Source organism: Erpetoichthys calabaricus, chromosome 18 (assembly GCF_900747795.2).
Source record: "Erpetoichthys calabaricus chromosome 18, fErpCal1.3, whole genome shotgun sequence".
Lineage (NCBI taxonomy): Eukaryota > Metazoa > Chordata > Cladistia > Polypteriformes > Polypteridae > Erpetoichthys > Erpetoichthys calabaricus.
In genome coordinates, this window is record NC_041411.2 from 42,372,469 (window position 1) to 42,394,322 (window position 21,854).

Genomic DNA, 21,854 nt, shown 5'->3' on the forward strand with positions numbered 1-21,854 from the left:
GATGTCTGCAAAGGAGTCTCTATAAAGTGTATATATATAAAGGAAAAACTAAATGTTTTTCATTAATATTTTACTAACATTAAAACCACTGACAAATGAAGTGAATAATATGGATTATCTTGTTACAATGGCGTCTATCAAGTGTTAGGATATATTAGGCAGCAAGTGAACAATCAGTTCTTGAAGGTGATGAGTTGGAAACAGGGAAAATGGGCAAGCACAGCATCGGAATGTCTTTGACAAGGGCCAAATTGGGTAGTCTAGTCAACTGTCTCAGAGAATTTCCAAAATGGCATGTCTTGTGGAATGTTCCCAGTATGCAGTGGGTAGTAACTATCAAAAGTAGTCCAAGAAAGTGTACCGGCGACCAGATTATGGATGCCCAAAGCTTATTGATGTGTGTGGCGAGTGAAGGCTAGCCTGTCTGGTCCAATCTCACAGAACAGCTACCTTAGTACGAATAGCTGAAAAACTTACTGTTAGCCATGAGACAAAGGTGTGACATTAGGCTGCAGGAGGCTGCCTAGTCATAGACCGGTTGGAATGCCCCTGCTGACCCCTGTCCACCACCAAAAGTGCCTAAAACGGACACATGAGCATCAGAACTGGACTATAGAGCAATGGAAGAAGGTGGCCTGGTGATATGGATAAAGCAGCAGCCAGGCTTCCTCAATCAGAGAACAGTTTGTTTTTTAAAATAGTGTATACAGTTACATAAGCACAAAATTATTCAATAAGCGTAGCTCATCTCATACTGCAAACAAATATGTTACCTTTCATAATAACCAATTATGATACCAAAAACACAGTGTCTGCATATCACACTCCATTAAAGGGAATATTCAATAGCCTAGTTGTGGACCACATAAAATGCTTCTGTGCAGTACCTGCATCGTTTAAAAGCCCTTCATGTTGAATGACAGTGGTTGTAGAGTGTGTGGTGGCTTAAAGTGATTAATAAGTAGGGCAATGTCCTTTTATCTAACAGTGACACAGTTACTAATTTCTTTTTACCAGATGAACTAAACAGGAGGAGAAGAACATAAGAATTTTGACAAACAAGACGAGACCATTCAGTCAATCAAGCTTGAATGTTTAGCTAATATCTGAAGGTTTCAATTTTTTTGTTAGCAGCAAAAGATAAATTTGACCACTGAGCCATCTTTATCAAAGTGAACATTTTTGTACCAGGCATGCTCTGGAATTGGAGAATTCCAAGTCAGCGTGGGTAAATGCAAATAATGGCTGTTAAACTGGTGATTGTGTCAGTGTTTATGTGACAAAAATTATGGAACAGGTCTAATAACTGTTTTATTAGTGTTCTCCATACCATACTTCAACTACCCCACAAAAACCGGAAAGAACATCACCCAAAATTTGTGTGAAAAGACTAAATAACTCCAGACCATCAAAATTCAGCAAGAACAGGCTGTATCTATTAAACTGAACAAGCTTTCTCTTAATGGCAGTCAAGTATCATTGGGTACTTGATAGATTAGCTGACAGGGGATGTGATGTCACCCTCGCCTACTTTGATTCTTTGTTGGCTGTATCCATTTGTGAGCATTAATATGTAAAAATGAAAAACACAATGCCACAGAATCAAAGTGGTAAATGTAAAAAATGCTGAATGAAACATGAGTGGCGACAAATCAGTGAGTCACTTTTTCAAATCATCTTGTCAATTCAAATTATTTTGCATAAAAGATATTCTGTAATTGGAAGGCTAGAGATAAAATGCAGGGTCTCATGCACTGCTCCTGTGATGCTCCCCATACAGAATCTTCTATCTTTTAGTAACCATACTCTTTTTCTTCCTTCATACTTTTTGAAGACATTACATGTTCAAGAAAACTAATGAAGGTAGACGTGAAATACAATGCACAGTATACCTTTTCTTTATGTTCAATTAATGATTATCATGTGAGCAGAATGGCATATGTTCCAGAGAAACAATTAACTATGCCACATCCTTCAATCCATCTCTCTTTCCACTTTTTCATCCACCAATCTAGTTCAGGAGCGTAAGAAATGTGCACAAGTTGGGAAACAAATTTTAATAAGTATACAGAATAAGTAAGCATACTGTCACTAAGGTAATTTTCCTTACACAAATATATTATAGTTGTAGGTGAATAAGTGAGAATTAAATGATAACCTTAGGTTTTGTCATTAACCCAATTTACTCTTTCGGACACATACTGTATAACATAGATGCGAACAGAATGCCCCAAATCTCATCTACTGTATAGCCCTTGTGTGTTTACTCAGACCAGCTTGGTTAAAGTTAGGATTGACTGCTATTATAGTTAACCCTTAAACTGCCACATACTTGGAGGTTAATGCACCCCTGGACGCCAAATACTTTTTTGCTGCACTTTTTAAGTAAACGTCATAATTCACAAAGAACGTGTGAAATTTTAATGGAACACATATTTTTTTCATGCAAAGAACATCACAGTTACTGCAACACTGATCATTTTACACACTGCCAATGAACTGTAAAAACTATTTAAAAAACTACTGCAACAATCTATTATATGTACAAGGTGCAACTGACGCCATTGATGAAATTCAGTAAATCACTGAGCCAACTGCGCTTGAACTGGCTGCACGCAAACACACAGAGGTAAGCGCTGATGCTTGCAGGCTAGTCTAGTGCAGCGGCAGAATTCCAGAGACAGTGGTGCTGCAGTTCTGCTGGGGCCGGCAGTGGTCATGAGGTCTCTGCTCAGCGAATATACAGCACTGACTTATCAGCTCTGGCATGCTGGCAAATTGCTCTGTGAAGCGACTATAGCCGGTTGTGGCTTTCAATGAATGTACGTTGCCAAATATTCTCGGCCCCTGCATGCTGGCAAATTGCACTGAGACACGACTATAGCCGGTTGCAGCATTCAATGAATATATGTCGCCAAATATACTCGGCTCCAGCGTGCTGGCAAATTGCATTGGGAAATGACTATTGCCGGTTTAAGGGTAAAATACATCTGTCTTTCTTCTACATATATAACCCCAGGCAATTAGATAAGAGTTCCAGAACTGTCACAAGAGAATGTTTTATTGATACACAGATTAACTTACAATTTCCAATTGTGCCCAAAATATAAGCAGAGTAAAATGAGTGTTAGCCAAATAATACAACCTGAATAATAACAGCTTATCTTTCATTCTTAGCTACCAGGTGGCTCTTTGTCTTAGTATGTGGATTGGTCTCTGGTCTGACATGGTTCGGCATGGCCCCTCTACAGATGTGATGTCAGCATATCCACCTACATGAATGGAGCAGCAGAGAGACACAACACACTTCTGCAAGCATCAAAATATATCCAGTCCTTGACACATGTCCTTCCGTCTCAGCCACCAGACTCGGTGCCATTCTGGACCATTCATCTTAGCCATCTGTATTCCCCCAGGCTGACTTCCTGAGCTAGGAAGAGTGCTCATGCTTCTAAAATGCATCCTCCTTCTGAAGGCTGATAAATGCTACCAGTCCAACTAAATCCACACTACTGAGTTTCAAAACAGCAGCTTCACACTCTGAAAAGCACTCTTGTGCTATTAGTTACAACCAGGTTGATGAACAGTCTAAAATGCTGAGCTTACTTAATTAGCTGGGATTTTATTTCTATTCTTTTATTCTACATTCAGAAAAGCACAGCCACTGATTTTTACATTTATAAGACATTTAGAAATATTCCTCCTTTTTACTATAGATTTAAATGCTTAACTCTCTTTTGTTGATTTCATTATATTTTGCCCTTTCTTTGTGCAGTTTTCCCCCTTCATTGTATCTTATTAACGATAATTAAAAATGAGCAGAGCAGACATGCAGGAAAACAAAACGGAATAATCAAAGGCTGCAACTACTTTAGTGTCAGACCCACTAATTAGTAAATAATGGATTAAACGAACAATTAGAACACCTGGAAAAATAGAATGAAAATCAAGATGAAAATACTGTTAAAAAGAAAAAAAAATACATTATTTCCATATAACTGCTTGGTACATTTTAATTTTTTTTTTTAATCAAACTTAGTTTTCTAATTTCTATATTGTTCCCAAAACACAAAACTTGGGAAATAACACATCACTTAATTAGCCCAGGAGTTCAATTAAAAACAGAAGCTGGTTGGAACAACAACCTGCATCCACAGGGGGTCCCCAAGACCGAGTCTGGGAAGCACTGTGTTAGATATTGCTAATTTTTGGGTCTCCACTACACCCAAACACAAATAATTGCTAACAATAAAAAAGAATTAATAACCATACCAAAAAAAATAATGAAAATATGCTGAACAAACAAAGAAAAAACTATTATAAAGCAAGATGATAAACAAAGACAAAATATGCCATAAAGCAAGAAAAACTTATATACCAAAGCAAAGTTATATAAGTATATTATAGCAAAGTCTAAAATGTGACTGAGGAGCAGATCAATGGCAACAAAAGAGATCATTTGGGCATCTGCTGAGTCACCCCCTTTATACAGTGGTGTGAAAAACTATTTGCCCCCTTCCTGATTTCTTATTCTTTTGCATGTTTGTCACACAAAATGTTTCTGATCATCAAACACATTTAACCATTAGTCAAATATAACACAAGTAAACACAAAATGCAGTTTGTAAATGGTGGTTTTAATTATTTAGGGAGAAAAAAAAATCCAAACCTACATGGCCCTGTGTGAAAAAGTAATTGCCCCCTGAACCTAATAACTGGTTGGGCCACCCTTAGCAGCAATAACTGCAATCAAGCGTTTGCGATAACTTGCAATGAGTCTATTACAGCGCTCTGGAGGAATTTTGGCCCACTCATCTTTGCAAAATTGTTGTAATTCAGCTTTATTTGAGGGTTTTCTAGCATGAACCGCCTTTTTAAGGTCATGCCGTAGCATCTCAATTGGATTCAGGTCAGGACTTTGACTAGGCCACTCCAAAGTCTTCATTTTGTTTTTCTTCAGCCATTCAGAGGTGGATTTGCTGGTGTGTTTTGGGTCATTGTCCTGTTGCAGCACCCAAGATCGCTTCAGCTTGAGTTGACGAACAGATGGCCGGACATTCTCCTTCAGGATTTTTTGGTAGACAGTAGAATTCATGGTTCCATCTATCACAGCAAGCCTTCCAGGTCCTGAAGCAGCAAAACAACCCCAGACCATCACACTACCACCACCATATTTTACTGTTGGTATGATGTTCTTTTTCTGAAATGCTGTGTTCCTTTTACGCCAGATGTAACGGGACATTTGCCTTCCAAAAAGTTCAACTTTTGACTCATCAGTACACAAGGTATTTTCCCAAAAGTCTTGGCAATCATTGAGATGTTTCTTAGCAAAATTGAGACGAGCCCTAATGTTCTTTTTGCTTAACAGTGGTTTGCGTCTTGGAAATCTGCCATGCAGGCCGTTTTTGCCCAGTCTCTTTCTTATGGTGGAGTCGTGAACACTGACCTTAATTGAGGCAAGTGAGGCCTGCAGTTCTTTAGACGTTGTCCTGGGGTCTTTTGTGACCTCTCGGATGAGTCGTCTCTGCGCTCTTGGGGTAATTTTGGTCGGCCGGCCACTCCTGGGAAGGTTCACCACTGTTCCATGTTTTTGCCATTTGTGGATAATGGCTCTCACTGTGGTTCGCTGGAGTCCCAAAGCTTTAGAAATGGCTTTATAACCTTTACCAGACTGATAGATCTCAATTACTTCTGTTCTCATTTGTTCCTGAATTTCTTTGGATCTTGGCATGATGTCTAGCTTTTGAGGTGCTTTTGGTCTACTTCTCTGTGTCAGGCAGCTCCTATTTAAGTGATTTCTTGATTGAAACAGGTGTGGCAGTAATCAGGCCTGGGGGTGGCTACGGAAATTGAACTCAAGGTGTGATACACCACAGTTAGGTTATTTTTTAACAAGGGGGCAATTACTTTTTCACACAGGGCCATGTAGGTTTGGATTTTTTTTCTCCCTAAATAATAAACACCATCATTTAAAAACTGCATTTTGTGTTTACTTGTGTTATATTTGACTAATGGTTAAATGTGTTTGATGATCAGAAACATTTTGTGTGACAAACATGCAAAAGAATAAGAAATCAGGAAGGGGGCAAATAGTTTTTCACACCACTGTATGTACTCAAAACATGAAATGGAAAATTCAATCCCCAGGCACAACAAAACAGAAATACTTGCTGTCATCTCAGACGTTTCCTTAATTTGCAGAGTTTTTAAAGTGTCTAGGGCGGAAAGGGCATGGCCAGCTTGGGGCATAGTAGGCAAGGCTAGGTCTTGTCACTGGTCTTTTTCTTAAACTGGAGTGGAGTAAAGAGAAGACATGGTTAGTGACAGCACCCCCTCTCGTTCCAGCATGGTAGTGCAGAGCTGCGAGGTAGTCCATAGGAACACATTCGTGACAAGTAAGAAAGCCAGAATATTACAGTCATGTTATAATACTTATTTATACAAAGAGTAAATAGTCGATAATCAAAATATTAGTGCACAAAACAGAAACAAATTAACAAAATTATATGAATATATTGTATAAGCAAAAAACACAAAAAGGGAGACTTAACAAAATTGCATGTCAATTTTTTTTTTAAGGATAGGTAGGTAAAGAAAATGATGTATCATAGGGTCTCTTAAAGTCAAATAATGAATTAGACTGCAGATGAATAAGATGTCTCAGGATGTCAGCAGGATTTCTCAAATAAACATACTGCAATACAAAGGTAGCCTCGTAGGGATGTTAAAGAGTTAATGGCATCATACTGGTTCCAATGTATAATGTCTTCAAGGTCAGGCAACCTGATATGGAGAAACATATGTAAAGTATAGTGTGTGAACAACTTGGGTTGTTAACGTGAAGGGAATAAGTCATCTCCATTCCTGCAATGCTGCTGTTGCTTAAGGAAAACTTTTTTTTAATTACCCATTGTGATTTATGTCTTGAATTTACCAGATGAAACCTCACTCATCTTTTGGCTCCTTTTCCCACATGTAGGCTGCACCTAACATAAATTAACAATCATTCACATTTTTATGGCCCCATAATTTCTTATACCACAACTTTCTCTTAACATTATAATGAAATTTCAAGAGTCAGTGACAAATATTCACCTGAAAGACTAAACACCAGACAGACCTCACACACTTTCCTCTTCTAGTGCAGTCAAAAGACTGGACTTTATGTGTGATGCAGCCATTGCTTAATGATTGGGTGCGTCTGGCAGTCAGACAACTTCAGATTCCAAATCTTTGGATTCTATAAAAGGAAGAAGTAGGTGAAGATTATGTCCGCTATGAAAAAATAGAAGAGAGAATTAAAGATGCAATGTTTCAGCTGTACAGCATTCATCAAACGTATGACTGGAAACATAAGGGAGAGCAGGGCCAGATTTGTTTTTTTTTTTTTTTTTTTGCATAGGAAAACTACAGTAGGCATATGCCCATGTGAGCACGACCTGGGGGGATTCAATTACAGCATGTCAAGGATGTCACTTTTTTCTGTACATTTAGAGGCCAATAGTGCAAGGCAGATGGACTGCTGCTCTGTCTGGGGATTGTTCCTGCCTTGTGCCCTGTGCTTGCTGGGATAGGCTCCAGCACCCCATGACCCTCCTCAGGATTAAGCGGTCGTAGAAAATGGTATGGTGTGGTATTGCAAGGTAAATAATTCTTGGTATTGCCTAAAGGTTAACATTTTTAATGGTTTGCGTCCAGCAATATTGTGTACATGTTGTACTACTGTATATCCAGTTCAGAGAGTTTAATTGTTTGTTTGTCTGTAATGTATTACATACATTAAAAAAATGTCTGCAACTCCTGGAAAATAGAATAAAGTAATTTGAATAAATGGAGCCAATGGGGTGCTTTATTTCCATGTTTGGGAAAGTAGACTGTAGTTACAATGGGGAGGAGCCTGAGCGCAAAAATTTAGTATTTGTTGTTCCTCTGTCTGAAGCATCAGAACTGACTAAAATCACAAAAGACTGAGGGTAAACAAGCAGTACGTTGTTGAGATCAAGTTCAAATACAGATTTGGTTCCTCTGGTCAAGCAAAGTGGACAGCAAATGACAGTGTTTAACAAACCCAGCCACGATATTGGTGACTTTTCTTTCTCTGCTAGGAAATATGGAACTGTAAGCGGGAGCTTAACAAACCATTTTACTGACAAATGAAAAACAGGGAGGTCCACCTGAGAAAATGGCTACTGCACTCCCCACCAACTGGCTCTGTGTACGGCTATTGCTGTAAGCTGTTTTCTAAAAAGACACACCATTTAGTTCAGTATACAATGACTGGTAAATAAAAATTTATTATCACTTATATATTAACGCAGTATTAAATTGTTTGATCACAGACAGGTGATTATTTACTGAGCCAACCCGGGAGAAGCGCATACAATATGAAACCAAAAAACTAAAGCCTGTCTACCAGTCCTAACGAGAGACAAAAATTAAATGGCAAGAGGTTTTCTATCTGCAGATGGGATCACAAAAAGAAAACCCAGCTGTTCTTTTACACTGACACGTTGATTACCTGTGGTCACGACCCTAAAAGCCGCACCTCTAGCAATACAGGAAATGGTAGCAATGATGGCTTTCAAAATGGAGGCTATTGAAGGACCTAAAAAATAGCATTCAAGAATTTAGAAAATAAGAAATGAATTGACACGCACTCTAATCATGATAATACTGAAACAAATAATTGCCACTTTCAGATTCTAGCCTCTTGTGGTCTCGCTTTTCATGATGAGAATGGACAACTTTCTTCTCCAAACAATGGCGGTTTCTTGGGGTATTGTAGAGCTGATCAGCAAATCTATTCCCTTTCTGTCTGAGCATCTTACTTTGTACAAAAGCAAAGCCTGTCATGTCTGAGTAGGTGTTGATTTTTATTTTGATAGATTTCTTTAATTTTAGATTCACCACTAGATATCACTTACTATGACCAGCTGCCCTGATTATTTTGCTGTGTGTGATGGGATATATGGTAGCTTTTATGGTTCTGTGTGTAAACAATAGAAGTATAAGAAATAATAATATTTTTTAAAAATCACCCTCTAAACAAGTCATTATTAGATTTGAAAAACATTTAAAAGACAAATGTTTTAATGTGATATGACTTGGTGGTGGGCTGTAGGCAGTGAAGTTGATGATGATTATGTGCTATCAATTCATTTTCAACTCCTAGCGATGACATCGGTGGTGGGGTTGAAGGGGTCCAGAAATCCTTCTTGCCTATGTTTCAACATGGCACTGAGGTTGAGGGAGATGAAACAAGCAAAACAATAGAGTGAGTGTTGTAAATATCTAAGTAAAACAAGACAGAAATAGCGAAGGGGTATGGACCAACCAGGGCCCCATTTAATATAGCAAAAAATGCAAAATAAAAGTGCCATTAGACATTGCAGTTCTGACTTCCGAATGGTCTCTTGGATGCGACTGTGAAGAAAGTAGCCATTAGATAAGGTGGAAGAAGAGATCTAAATGTCAGTTGGTCATTTAGTGTTAGAGAAATGTGTGATCCAAGTCTGGGAATGAGATACATTTCTTGTTTTTCTTTCAATGGTAAAATACTGTCAAGTTTGGCATCCCCAAAAGGGAAAGGACCAGCCTCACCCTTGTTGCAGAAAGCAATTTGATGATCAAAGCTGGAACATTTTTGATGACATGTAGTCATAATCATATCAGTACTGCTATAATAGTCACATGTTATTTAAATGCATCTGTAGTGACAAGAACATGACGCACAGTAAGAAATTCATTAATAAATAAACATGCTTTTTCCTGTCTCTTTGTGCAGATACACTGTCAGTGCCTCGATGGTCCCCACAGATTCCCCGCAGAGATCTGGGAAATTCAATAAAACACAGGTAACTATATTTTTTGCAAAAGAAGTTAAATGTCAGTCTAATTAGATTATTTTGTGAAGGGATGTGTGGGTGGGCAGGGGTCACAGCAGAGGTTTCACAGGTTTTTAACCCTTGCAGTTAATTGGTTTGTGGGGCTTTTAATCTAAGTTACAATAAGAGATCTGCGTTGTTAAAGTATTTAGTCCATTGAGCGTACTGCTTGAGTCTCTGCTTTCCTTTTCTACTTCTGAAAGATGAATTAACATTCAGTGAGAACAAAAAATCTCCTGCAGTTTTGTCCCAAGTGTCCTATTCAGAAATTAACTCACAGAAGACCTGCAGCCTATTATCTTTTTTTGTTAACTTTTCCCTAAAAAAAGTTAATGTCTGGTAAAGCCATCTGTTATTAGGGCTAAAAAGGCAGGTTCAAGTTCATCTGTTATCATGTGTGGCCAACATGCAGCATGCCACCGCTCAACATACTTTGGAACCCTGTGCAGTATATATGGTAGCAAAACATTTTCAAGTTTGCATTATCAACATATTTTCAAGTTTGCATTAAGTTTACCTTGTCGAGAAGTTTACTTACCTTGGCAGCGATATTCATGTCTCTGGTGACTCTTCCTATTAAGTCAGTAGATGGATTGGGAGAGCATGGGGGTCATGAGGTCACTGGAAAGGGGTGTGTGGTGCTCCCAATATCTTTGCAAAAGGATTAAGGTCCAAGTTTTTAGAGTCCTGGTGCTTCCTGTCTTGCTACATTGTTGCGAGACATGGACGCTATGTAGTGACCTGAGACGAAGACTGGACTCTTTCGGTACTATGCCTCTTCAGAGAATCCTTGGGTACTGTTGGTTTGAGTTTGTGTCGAATGAGCAGTTGCTCACGGAGTCTGGAATGAGGCACATTATCTGCATTATGTGGGAGCGTCAGTTACAGCACTACAGCCATGTGGCATGATTCTCTGAGGGTGATCAGGCTCGCAGGATCCTCATTGTTGAGGATTCGAGCAGCTGGACCAGGTGGTGGTGAATAGATGGTCATTTCTGGAGGGTGGGACTGGACTGCGTGTCTGCCCCGAGCTGTTTCATCGTGTGGTGGGTGTGGCAACACCCTGTACCAGTGTATGCTTACCAACCTGACCTGATTATCTAATTCAGTGTCATAGGAGGCTAGCACCAATTCTGGCAGCATTGGGCACAAGGCAGGAAACACCATAGAAATGGTGGCAGTCATCACCACCGTAGGATGTGGTGATATGTGTTGAAAACCAGAGTGCCTGAAGGAAAACCCACATACACAGACAGAGAACACGCAAAATCCACACAGACAGTGCACAAGTGCAGATTTGGAATACAGGATTCTGCAGAACATGTTCTTATTGCTAAATGTTTCAGATACAGTATGATGCCTTTCTGCTTTGTAATTATCAGCAATCTAAATTAAAGATTTTGGATTTACGCACAAGCTTTTTTTGCCACCAGTACTGACTAACCAATGTGGTGTATGAAGCATAAGCATGTGCAGGAAGGACACCTGTTATTCACCTATTTAATTAATTGCAAATTAGCAGTATTCTGTATGATTTTTGTATACAAAACAGCATTTTATCTCTGTTATCTGTTGAAATGATAAATACAATGCATATGTCTTTGTTATGCCATTTGGTATGGATTCATAAAGCCAGTGTTAATGTTTATGATTTGCCATCTGTTGGAATGACAAATGCAATGCATTTTATTACTACAACTGTTTGTGATGTACCTTCTGTTGGAATGAAAATAATGCAATGCATATGTCTCTGTTATATGCCATTTGGTATGGATTCATAAAAGCATTGTTAATATTTGTGATGAGCCATTGCTGCAATAACAAATGCAATGCATGTTATTACAACAAATGTTTGTGATGATCCATCTTTTGGAATGATAAATATAGTGCATATGTCTCTGTTATATGGTACTTGGTATGGATTTATAAAAAGAGAGTTAATGTTTGTGATGTGCCATTTGCTGAAATGATAAATGCAAAGCATATCTCTAATAAATGGCATTTGGTATATATTCATAAATGCAGTGTTAATATATATGAGGCACCATTTGTTGGAATGACAAATGCAATGCCTTTTATTATTGCAAATGCTTGTGATGCACCATCCTTTGGAATGACCAAGACGTAGCAACCAAATGAACACACAGATATGCAGACACTTGCCCTTTTATTAAGGTGGATTCTATTCCTGAGGCCTCTATGACAAATGTAATGTATTATATTACTACAAATGCTTATGATGCACCGTCCACTGGAATGGTAAATGCAATGCACATCTCTCTGTTATAGGCTATTTGGTATGGGTTCATTACAGAAGTGTTAATGTTTGTGAAGCGCATGTGTAGAAATAATAAATGCAATACATTTTATTACTACAAATGTTTGTGATGTGCCACCTGTTGGAATGACAGAGAAGTAGCAACCAAATGAATACATCCATCCATCCATTATCCAACCCGCTATATCCTAACTACAGGGTCACAGGGGTCTGCTGGAGCCAATCCCAGCCAACACAGGGTGTAAGGCAGGAAACAAATCTCAGGCAGGGTGCCAACCCACCGCACCAAATGAATACAGAGATACACAAACACTTGTCCTTTTATTAAGGTGGGCTCTAGCCCAGAAGGCTTCTTTTGTGTAACCAATATAAATTTTGACTATTTTGCATTTAAATTTGGAACTATTCAGACAACAGTTTACTAATGCAAATTTCTGTTTTTTAGTTTTTGCAGTTGCTATTAAACCCCTGTGCTACCCGACTTCCATGATAGTTAGAGATAAAAAGAGATTGGTTTAAGGCTTTGGACTTTAAACCTTGAGGTTGTGGGTTCAAATCCCTTTACTGACACTATGTGACCATGAGCAAATCACTTGACCTGCCTGTTCTGTAATTGGAAAACCAAAAGAAATGTAACCAATTGTATCGTAAATGTTTTAAGTCGCCTTGGATAAAGGGCGTCAGCCAAATAATAATATTTCGGAAGTATTATGTAGGATTTCTGGGTTCAGAATTAATTACACGTCATACTGAATGAGATCGCTTTTTTTTTTTATTGTCTCATAAGCATTTCAATATCTAGGAGTTATAATCATAAGGAAATATAATTTCTACAATATAATAGAATTTATCAAACAAGAAGTTAATAGATGGTCCTCTGATCAGTTTTAACATCAGCTGGAAAATTTAATACTGAAAAACCTATTTTTTTTTTATAATTTATTTCACAGTGGTTATCCTTAGATGATAGAGAAGGTGGCGTCTCAATTTATGTGTTAGACGTGGAGAAGAATCTGGTCATTCTTAACACACATACGTCTTCACTCTGTGCATAGCAATGAGTAATTAAGCTGAAAACTGCCGTCACACACATCTGCCAATGGTCAGATTTTTTTTTTTTTTTGCCTTTATATAGCGCTTTTTTCACTACTCAAAGCGCTCAGCAATTGCAGGTTAAGGGCCTTGCTTAAGGGCCCAACAGAGCAGAGTCCCTATTGGCATTTACGGGATTCGAACCGGCAACCTTCCGATTGCCAGTGCAGATCTCTAGCCTCAGAGCCACCACTCCGCCCACAGATTGTCTACAAATCCATCAGGAACAGAACCCCAACTGCGAAAGATGTCAGTGACCTCACTAAATCAGATGTTTTGGGACACACTAAGAACATTATAGAAAAAAGTAGCTGCATATTTGAAGTATAGTGTTGGATTAACAATTATTCCTAATTCTTTATTTGCTGTAATTGCAGTAACACCAGACTGAGTGAGCTTTTCAGTGATAAATCCGCAGTGACCTCTTCCACTACTCTTCTCACATCTCAACTTTTCTTGCTCAGCTGTAAGACTTGTATCACTTAAAACTGGGACATTTTAATTTTTCCTACAAAGGAGTGTGCAAGGCATTCTTGGAATTTGACAAGAATTGATTAGTGCTGTTCTGCTTCTGTTCTCTTCTCTTTTGATGTTTTAATATACATCTTATCATGGGCTTTTTGTTCTTGTAGCTCTCTGAACTGGTAACGGTGGGCTTTTAAATTTGATAATGATTTAATGAATTTTAATTTTATGCCATGTGGTACACTCTGTATTTTTGATTGATTTGTGTTTTTCTTCCTCTAGTATGATCTTTAAACTCAATAAAACTCAATTAAACAAAAATGAAAGAACCAACTCTAGTGTGTTTCTTTCACTAGAGCTGATGTTGAAAAATCATTGCCATACTTTCTAGGATTGTTTTTACTCAAAAATGCTGATCCTATTGCTGCACATATTTGCTTCAGAATTTCACTCCACATAACAAAATAACATTGGCATTAGAAGTCAATAAATGAATGATTTTTATGCTGCATAAGCTGATCTGGTAACAAGATATTGTCAGCTATCAAGTTCATTGTTTTCTTCTTCAGTCAAGTTTTTTGTTTCACACCCTCCACAGTGACTCGCCCACTTACTTTGGCTTACATTGCTTGCATCTGCTCATCAACATGCAACATGTCACCACTCCCCTCTGCCATGATTAGTAAGTACAACAGCCTTATTTTTAAACTTCCATCTAGCCATTTTCAAACCTGTGTCTCCTGAGCAGAATTGCAGGGAACCTGCCCTTGGAAGATTGGGTGCAAGGCAAGAACAATCCCAGGACAGGGTGCCAGTCCATTGTCCGACCTGGAATTCCTCAGATCATAGAAAGATTACAATAATAAGATATAAGTAAACAAAAATTAAATATCCATTAATAGATTTTCTACCAGCAAGAGCTGCTTAAAGTGGAGATTCTGTTATAAATCTATACTAATAAAAGGCAAAGCCCTCACTGACTGACTGACTGACTGACTGACTCATCACTAATTCTCCAACTTCCCGTGTAGGTGGAAGGCTGAAATTTGGCAGGCTCATTCCTTACAGCTTACTTACAAAAGTTAGGCAGGTTTCATTTCGAAATTCAAAGCGTAACGGTCATAACTGGAACCTCTTTTTTGTCCATATACTGTAATGGACTGCAGCTCGCTGGCCGTGGGAGGCGGAGTTGCGTATCGCGTCATCACGCCTCCCACGTAATCACGTGAACTGACTGTGAACGCAGTACGTACCCAAAGAGCGCTGAAGAAAACATTCATTACACAATTGAGAAGGCAGCGAAACAATAAGAAGCGAAGCACGGTGTAAACCGTAAGTTTAAATTAAGTTTATAGAAACGCTCCCGCTGCCGTTTGCAATACCATATTCGCGAGATACAAGTTTAATGAGAAGACACGAGGTATAAACGAGATTTGGATCACTTTGTAACGGAGTTAAAATTGCTGTAGCGAGAAACTTTGAAGTGCCGGGTCTTAGCTAACATTAAATAAAGCCGTGGACATCGCAAAATCACACAAGAGAGCGGCTCACGTGAACTGACTGAACGCAGCAGGAGTGATCACTTCGCTACTGCGGAAACAAAGCACGGTGTAAACTGTAAGTTTAAATTAAGTTTATAGAAACGCTCCCGCTGCCGTTTGCAATACCATATTCGCGAGATACAAGTTTAATGAGAAGATACGACGTATAAACGAGACTTTGGATGACTTTGTAACGGAGTTAAAATTGCTGTAGCGAGAAACTTTTAAGTGCCGGGTCTTAGCTAACATTAAATAAAGCCGTGGACATCGCAACATCATACAAGAGAGCGGTTCACGTGAACTGACTGAACGCAGCACGTCAGAAACAAAGCACCGTGTAAACCTAAAGTTTAAATTAAGCTCATAGACCTACAAAAGGTTGCCATTGATTTGAGGCAAGATTGCTTTTCTCCTGTACAACTATACGTTGCATTCTCAAGAGTGTGCTTGCACAGCTTGGTCATATTACAACCGGAGTGCTGAACTGACAACGTGGTATACAAAGAGAACTATAACAATCGTAATATGTATATATTTATATATATCTATACTAATAAAAGGCAAAGCCCTCACTGACTCACTCACTCACTGACTGACTGACTGACTGACTGACTCACTCATCACTAATTGTCCAACTTCACGTGTAGGTGGAAGGCTGAAATTTGGCAGGCTCATTCCTTACAGCTTACTTACAAAAGTTAGGCAGGTTTCATTTCGAAATTCTACGCGTAATGGTCATAACTGGAACCTCTTTTTTGTCCATATACTGTAATGGAGGAGGGGGAGTCACGTATCGCGTCATCACGCCTCCTACGTAATCACGTGAACTGAAAACAAGGAAGAGATTTACAGCACGACTCAAACGTGGGAATGAAGGTAAATGACGTTAATTGTTGAGTGTCTTTTAATACTGTGTAAGCATACATATTAACACATGTGCAATTAAACGTGTGCATTTACGGGGTGATTTCTCAGGCTTAAAAGCTCGCCTTTTATTAAAAAGGTAAATGCAAACTGTTTTTATTCTGAAAGGCACAAACCACGTTAGATTTCAGCCGTTAAACGCACAAAAATGTCGGTACACCAGATAAATAAGCGCAACATATTATCAGTTGTATTGTATGCTTACAATACATATAGAAATGTATTAATTGTTAACTAATAGTATGGGATGGTGTTTTTCGACTCGCGCCTTGATTTAAATGGTTGCATGTCTTGGTGGGTTTGCGTAGCTTATTGTCAATATCTTTACACCTCATTTTAAGACGTATTGACTGAAACGGGCTTTCACGAAAAAAGTTAGGGCTTTGCTACAGGATACACCCTCCACAAGTTAAGGAAGTAAAAATAAAGGTATATATTTCTGGTTTTTTTAAACCTTTTAAGTTCGTATGCATAGCCCCATTTGGCTGTTTCAGTTTTTTTTTTTCTTTCTTCAGTAATATTTAATCTCCTTAAAGAAAAACAACATATGCATTTTACTTTTTTTGTATCTCTTTAGTAATATTTTAGTGTAAAAGGATAACCAGTATTTAAACCATTTATGTTACTTTATAAAGTTACTTTACACAATGTTGAAAAATTAATAAGAAAGCTACATATTTTGGCAGCTGCTGCTTTAATTTTCAATGAAATGAAAAAAGCTCTCCAAGAGAAAACCTCAATGAAGAAGAAACAGTTTGCACTATCTAAAAAGGAGAAACCCTCATTTATAAAGGTTTGCTGCAGATGACTTAACTGAAAATAAATGAATAGTTCCTATGTGTATAATACATATTTATCTATTTGACTTATGCCTTTATTCCAGCAACTTGCAACATCTGAGGTACAATTTGTTACATTACTTTTGTTTTTTGCAGCACAGGCAGGTGAAGTGACTTCGTCAGGGTCACACAGTGGTGTCAGTACCAGGATTTGAACTGACAAGCTCCGGGTTTGCTGAAATATTACTGAAGAAAGAAAAAAACCGAAAACGGGCAAATGGGGCTATGCATACAAATGTCCATCCATCCATTATCCAACCCGCTATATCCTAAATACAGGAGCCAATCCCTGCCAACACAGGGCACAAGGCAGGAAACAAACCCCGGGCAAGGTGCCAGCCCACCGCAGGGCGCACACACCCACACACACCCACACACCACAGACAATTTAGAATCGCCAATGCACCTAACCTGCATGTCTTTGGACTGTGGGAGGAAACCGGAGTACCCGGAGGAAACCCAGACAGACACGGGGAGAACATTCAAACTCCACGCAGGGAAGCGAACCCGGGTCTCCTAACTGGCACCTTTCACTGCGCCACCATGCCACCCGCATACAAACTTAAAAGGTTTAAATAAAACAGAAATATATACCTTTATTTTTACTTCCTTAACTTGTGGAGGGTGTATCCTGTAGCAAAGCCCTAAGTTTTTTCATGAAAGTCCCTTTCAGTCAATAAGCCTTAAAAACAGGTGTAAAGCTAAACTTGCAGCACCGCTATTCAATTACACTTGCCTAACGCCTCTCCTAAGGGGAGATACTGTGGGATCTGGGCATCCGTCAAAGCACCAATCACAGGCCCGATTAGAAAGCAGAAAGCTGTGATTTGTCGTCTCCCTCCCATGTAACAATCACAGCCCGTGTTACAACGCACTATGTATGTATGTGTATATGTATATATGTGTATGTGTGTGTGTATGTATGTGTGTACATGTATGTGTATATATATGTTGATATGTGTGTGTATATATATATATATATATATATATATATATATATATATATATATATATATGGATGTGTATATGTATATATATATATATATATATATATATATATATATCTATAATAATAAAAGGCAAAGCCCTCACTGACTGACTCACTCACTCACTGACTGACTCACTCATCACTAATTCTCCAACTTCCCGTGTAGGTGGAAGGCTGAAATTTGGCAGGCTCATTCCTTACAGCTTACTTACAAAAGTTAGGCAGGTTTCATTTCGAAATTCAAAGCGTAATGGTCATAACTGGAACATATTTTTTGTCCATACACTGTAATGGAGGAGGCGGAGTCACGTATCGCATCATCACGCCTCCTACGTAATCACGTGAACTAAAAACAAGGAAGACATTTACAGCACGAGTCACACGCGGGAACGAAGGTAAATGACGTTAATTTTTGACTGTCTTTTAATACTGTGTAAGCATACATATTAACACATGTGCAATTAAACGTGTGCATTTACGGGGTGATTTCTCAGGCTTAAAAGCTCACCTTTTATCAAACGCGGGAAGAAAGGTAACTGACGTTGTTCACTGTCTTTTAATACTGTGTAACCATACATATTAACACATGTCCAATTAAACGTGTGCATTTACGGGGTGATTTCTCAGGCTTAAAAGCTCGCCTTTTACTAAAAAGGTAAATGCAAAACTATTTTCAATCAGTTTATTGAAACGCTCCCGTTAAGGATTGCAATAACATATTCGCGAGATAAAAGAACGAAGTAGGGGGGAAATGGAGGAACAGCCGCAAACAGCGAAGAGCAAAAAATTAATTAAACAATTGAGAACGGAGCGAGTTAAGCATACAAGCATGTTCATAAGGGAAACAAAGCACGGTGTAAAACGTAAGTTTAAATTAAGTTTATAGAAACGCTCCCGCTGCGGATTGCAATAACATATTCGCGAGATAAAAGTTTAATGAGAAGACACGAGGTATAAACGAACCACACGCCGTGGCGCAACGTTAGGGGCAACAGTTTCAACCATTCTATGATCTGCTTCTCGCAACTGAAAGACGGCACTTGGCGGATGTTAGCCGACTTGCTGACCGCAACGTTAGGGGCTTCAACTATGGCGCTGACGCCACATCTCACTGACAACACTTTGCAGACTGTACTTAAAAGACACGCCCTCCTCACTGGACAGTTAAAAACACCAATCAAACTAACGATGACATCAAGTATTACCCAATCAAAAGTAGGAAAGGAGGCATCTTCATAAAATGCGTGTGGGATGATTTGCATGAGACGCTGCTTTAAAAAAAAAATGATAAAAAAAATACGGGATAAATCCCGTCCAGTATTGATTCAAAACAGAAAGCGCAATTTCATTCTCAAACGCGGCACGATTCCGTATTTTAAAGGACGGGTGGCAACCCTACAGTGCCAGGTAACCACCCATACAATCAGATTGTGATTCAGACTAGGAATGCAATGAATGTAATTACCGCGATCTACATACAAGGCGAAAGTCTTGCAACATTCAAAGATGATGGTTTGGGATAAGTACACCATACAACATAAAAGAGCTTATGAAGCCTTGAACCGAAAAAGCAAGATCTCAGAGATCGTAAAAAAAAAAATAGGAGGTAATGTCGTTTTACTCGCTGTAGATTTTAGTCAAACATTACCAGTTATTCCACGAGGGAGACCAGCAGATGAACTCAACGCGTGTTTAAAATCCATGCTTCTCCCACGCTCGGTTATATGTCGCGTGTTCTCGGGTAGGTGCACCAAAAAATGTATACATTTAAGCATGTAATGGGCAAACAAAAAATGAGGTATACCCGAAGGCACTGCAGTAGTACTTAATGTAACTTTACTTCTTAAATGTTAATGTTTTACTGTTTAATAATTTATACGCTTCTTATATGTTGTTCAAATTCTTTTATCAAAATACCACTGACAGCGCAATGCACGATAACATGGAGTGAATACACCATACGCATCCGCCCACGGCTGCCCTGCTGTGCGCAGATAGGAGTTGATTCTACAATAAAATAAAGATAAAAAGAGTAAAACAATCATCACCCATAAAGCGTGTGTGTGTGTATATATGTGTATATATATATGTTGATATGTGGATGTGTATATGTATATATATATATATATATATATATATGTAGATATGTATATATATATGTATATGTATATATATGTTTATATGTGTGTGTCTGTATTTTATATATATAAAACACAGCAACACTCATAACAATGACAACACAATTACATTGACAATCATGTTACGTTATTTTTAAAATGTTTCCTTTTTTTTTCATAACCTCTTTAACACACTACTTCTCCGCTGCGAAGCGCGGGTATTTTGCTAGTATATATATATATGTATATATGTGTATATATATGTATATGTAGATATGTGTATATGTAGATATGTATATATATGTATATATGTATATGTATATATATATGTTTACATAACCTCTTTAACAGACTACTTCTCCGCTGCGAAGCGCGGGTATTTTGCTAGTTGTAAATAAAATAATAATAAAAACAGTCAAAACACTCTGTCTGCCATTTTAACCATTGCCAGCTTTTTAATGGCTTTGATCAGGGATCATATAATCAGATCAATAATAATGAGGAACGACTCTCATTTTTTTTTCAAGTTCGGCACTACATTTTATATTAGCACTCTGTTTTACACACTGTTAAGAGAAAGGTTTATGTGTTTTGAATAAAAGGCAATCAATCAGTCTGAGGAGATCATGTGTATACTGTATGTGCCTAGTAGCTGAAGTATCCACCGTTGCCGGAGTATATTTGTAGGATTGGTTAAGGAAAGAAAGAAGAGGTTTATGTGCTTTAAGTAAAAGGCAATCAATTAGTCTGAGGAGATCAGGTGTATACTGTAAATACTTATACTGTGAGAACTCACACAGTGGATTCAGAAGTATTCACATCCATTCACTTTTTAAACATTTTGTTATGTTGCAGCTTTATGCTAAAACTGTTTAAATTCATTTGTTTCCCTCATTGAACAATGCACAAAACTCCAGACTGACAATTGGCGATGGCTCTGCACTGTGTACAAAACAAGAGACATGATACGTAACAGCACCCCCTCCTGCTCGGTGGTTATATTACTTGGCTTAAGAGTGCAGGGCTCAAAAACAAAAAGACAGACTTTTTTAGAATAATAAAGTCTGCCTACAGTGATGATGATGCTGTTGATCTAATGTACATCTGTTTTCTTTTCATTCTTTCAGATTTTCTACAAAATACTGGATGTCCCAGACATGCACTGTATGTGGGAAAGGAATGTTGTTTGGATTGAAATGTAAAAACTGCAAGTAGGTTCCTCTTTTTGCTTTATCATAAACATGGCTATTCATTTTACTTCGTATTACAACACTAAATAACACGCTTAATTTTGAAAAGATTCTTGAACTTGATTGCATACCAGTAGAAGCTTCTGGATTATTAAACTATGCTGGTTCTATTTATTTATTTATTGGTGGAGTAACTTTAGATTTCATGAAAGCATGTGGAATTTATCAATGTCTAATTGATCCAATAGATGGCATGATAAAGCTGTTTATTATGTATGTGATGTAATAGTTTGTTTGGCTTGGAGTCCATATTAAGACCTCCTGTGCAAATTAAGATAAATGTTTTTTTTCAGAGTTCCATTAAGCAACAGCAAAGCTATTTAGTGTCTATGGAGTTTGCATGCATTCATAATTCTAAATTTAAATCTATCTATCTATCTATCTATCTATCTATCTATCTATCTATCTATCTATCTATCTATCTATCTATCTATCTATCTATCTATTGTGGACTATGGCCAACAGCTTATCCAGGC

General features: G+C 38.1%; 1 protein-coding gene across 3 annotated transcripts in view; it reads left to right on the forward strand.

The window, feature by feature from the left end:
• The window catches only part of ksr2 (kinase suppressor of ras 2), a 272,560-nt gene that overhangs the window by 146,584 nt on the left and 104,122 nt on the right, over nucleotides 1-21,854 (forward strand). For all 3 annotated transcript variants that reach the window (XM_028824801.2, XM_051921346.1, XM_028824800.2), the window contains exons 6-7: nucleotides 9,785-9,854; nucleotides 21,256-21,339. In XM_028824801.2, coding sequence (XP_028680634.1) covers nucleotides 9,785-9,854; nucleotides 21,256-21,339 — 154 coding nt within the window. The remainder of the gene's footprint in view (nucleotides 1-9,784; nucleotides 9,855-21,255; nucleotides 21,340-21,854) is intronic.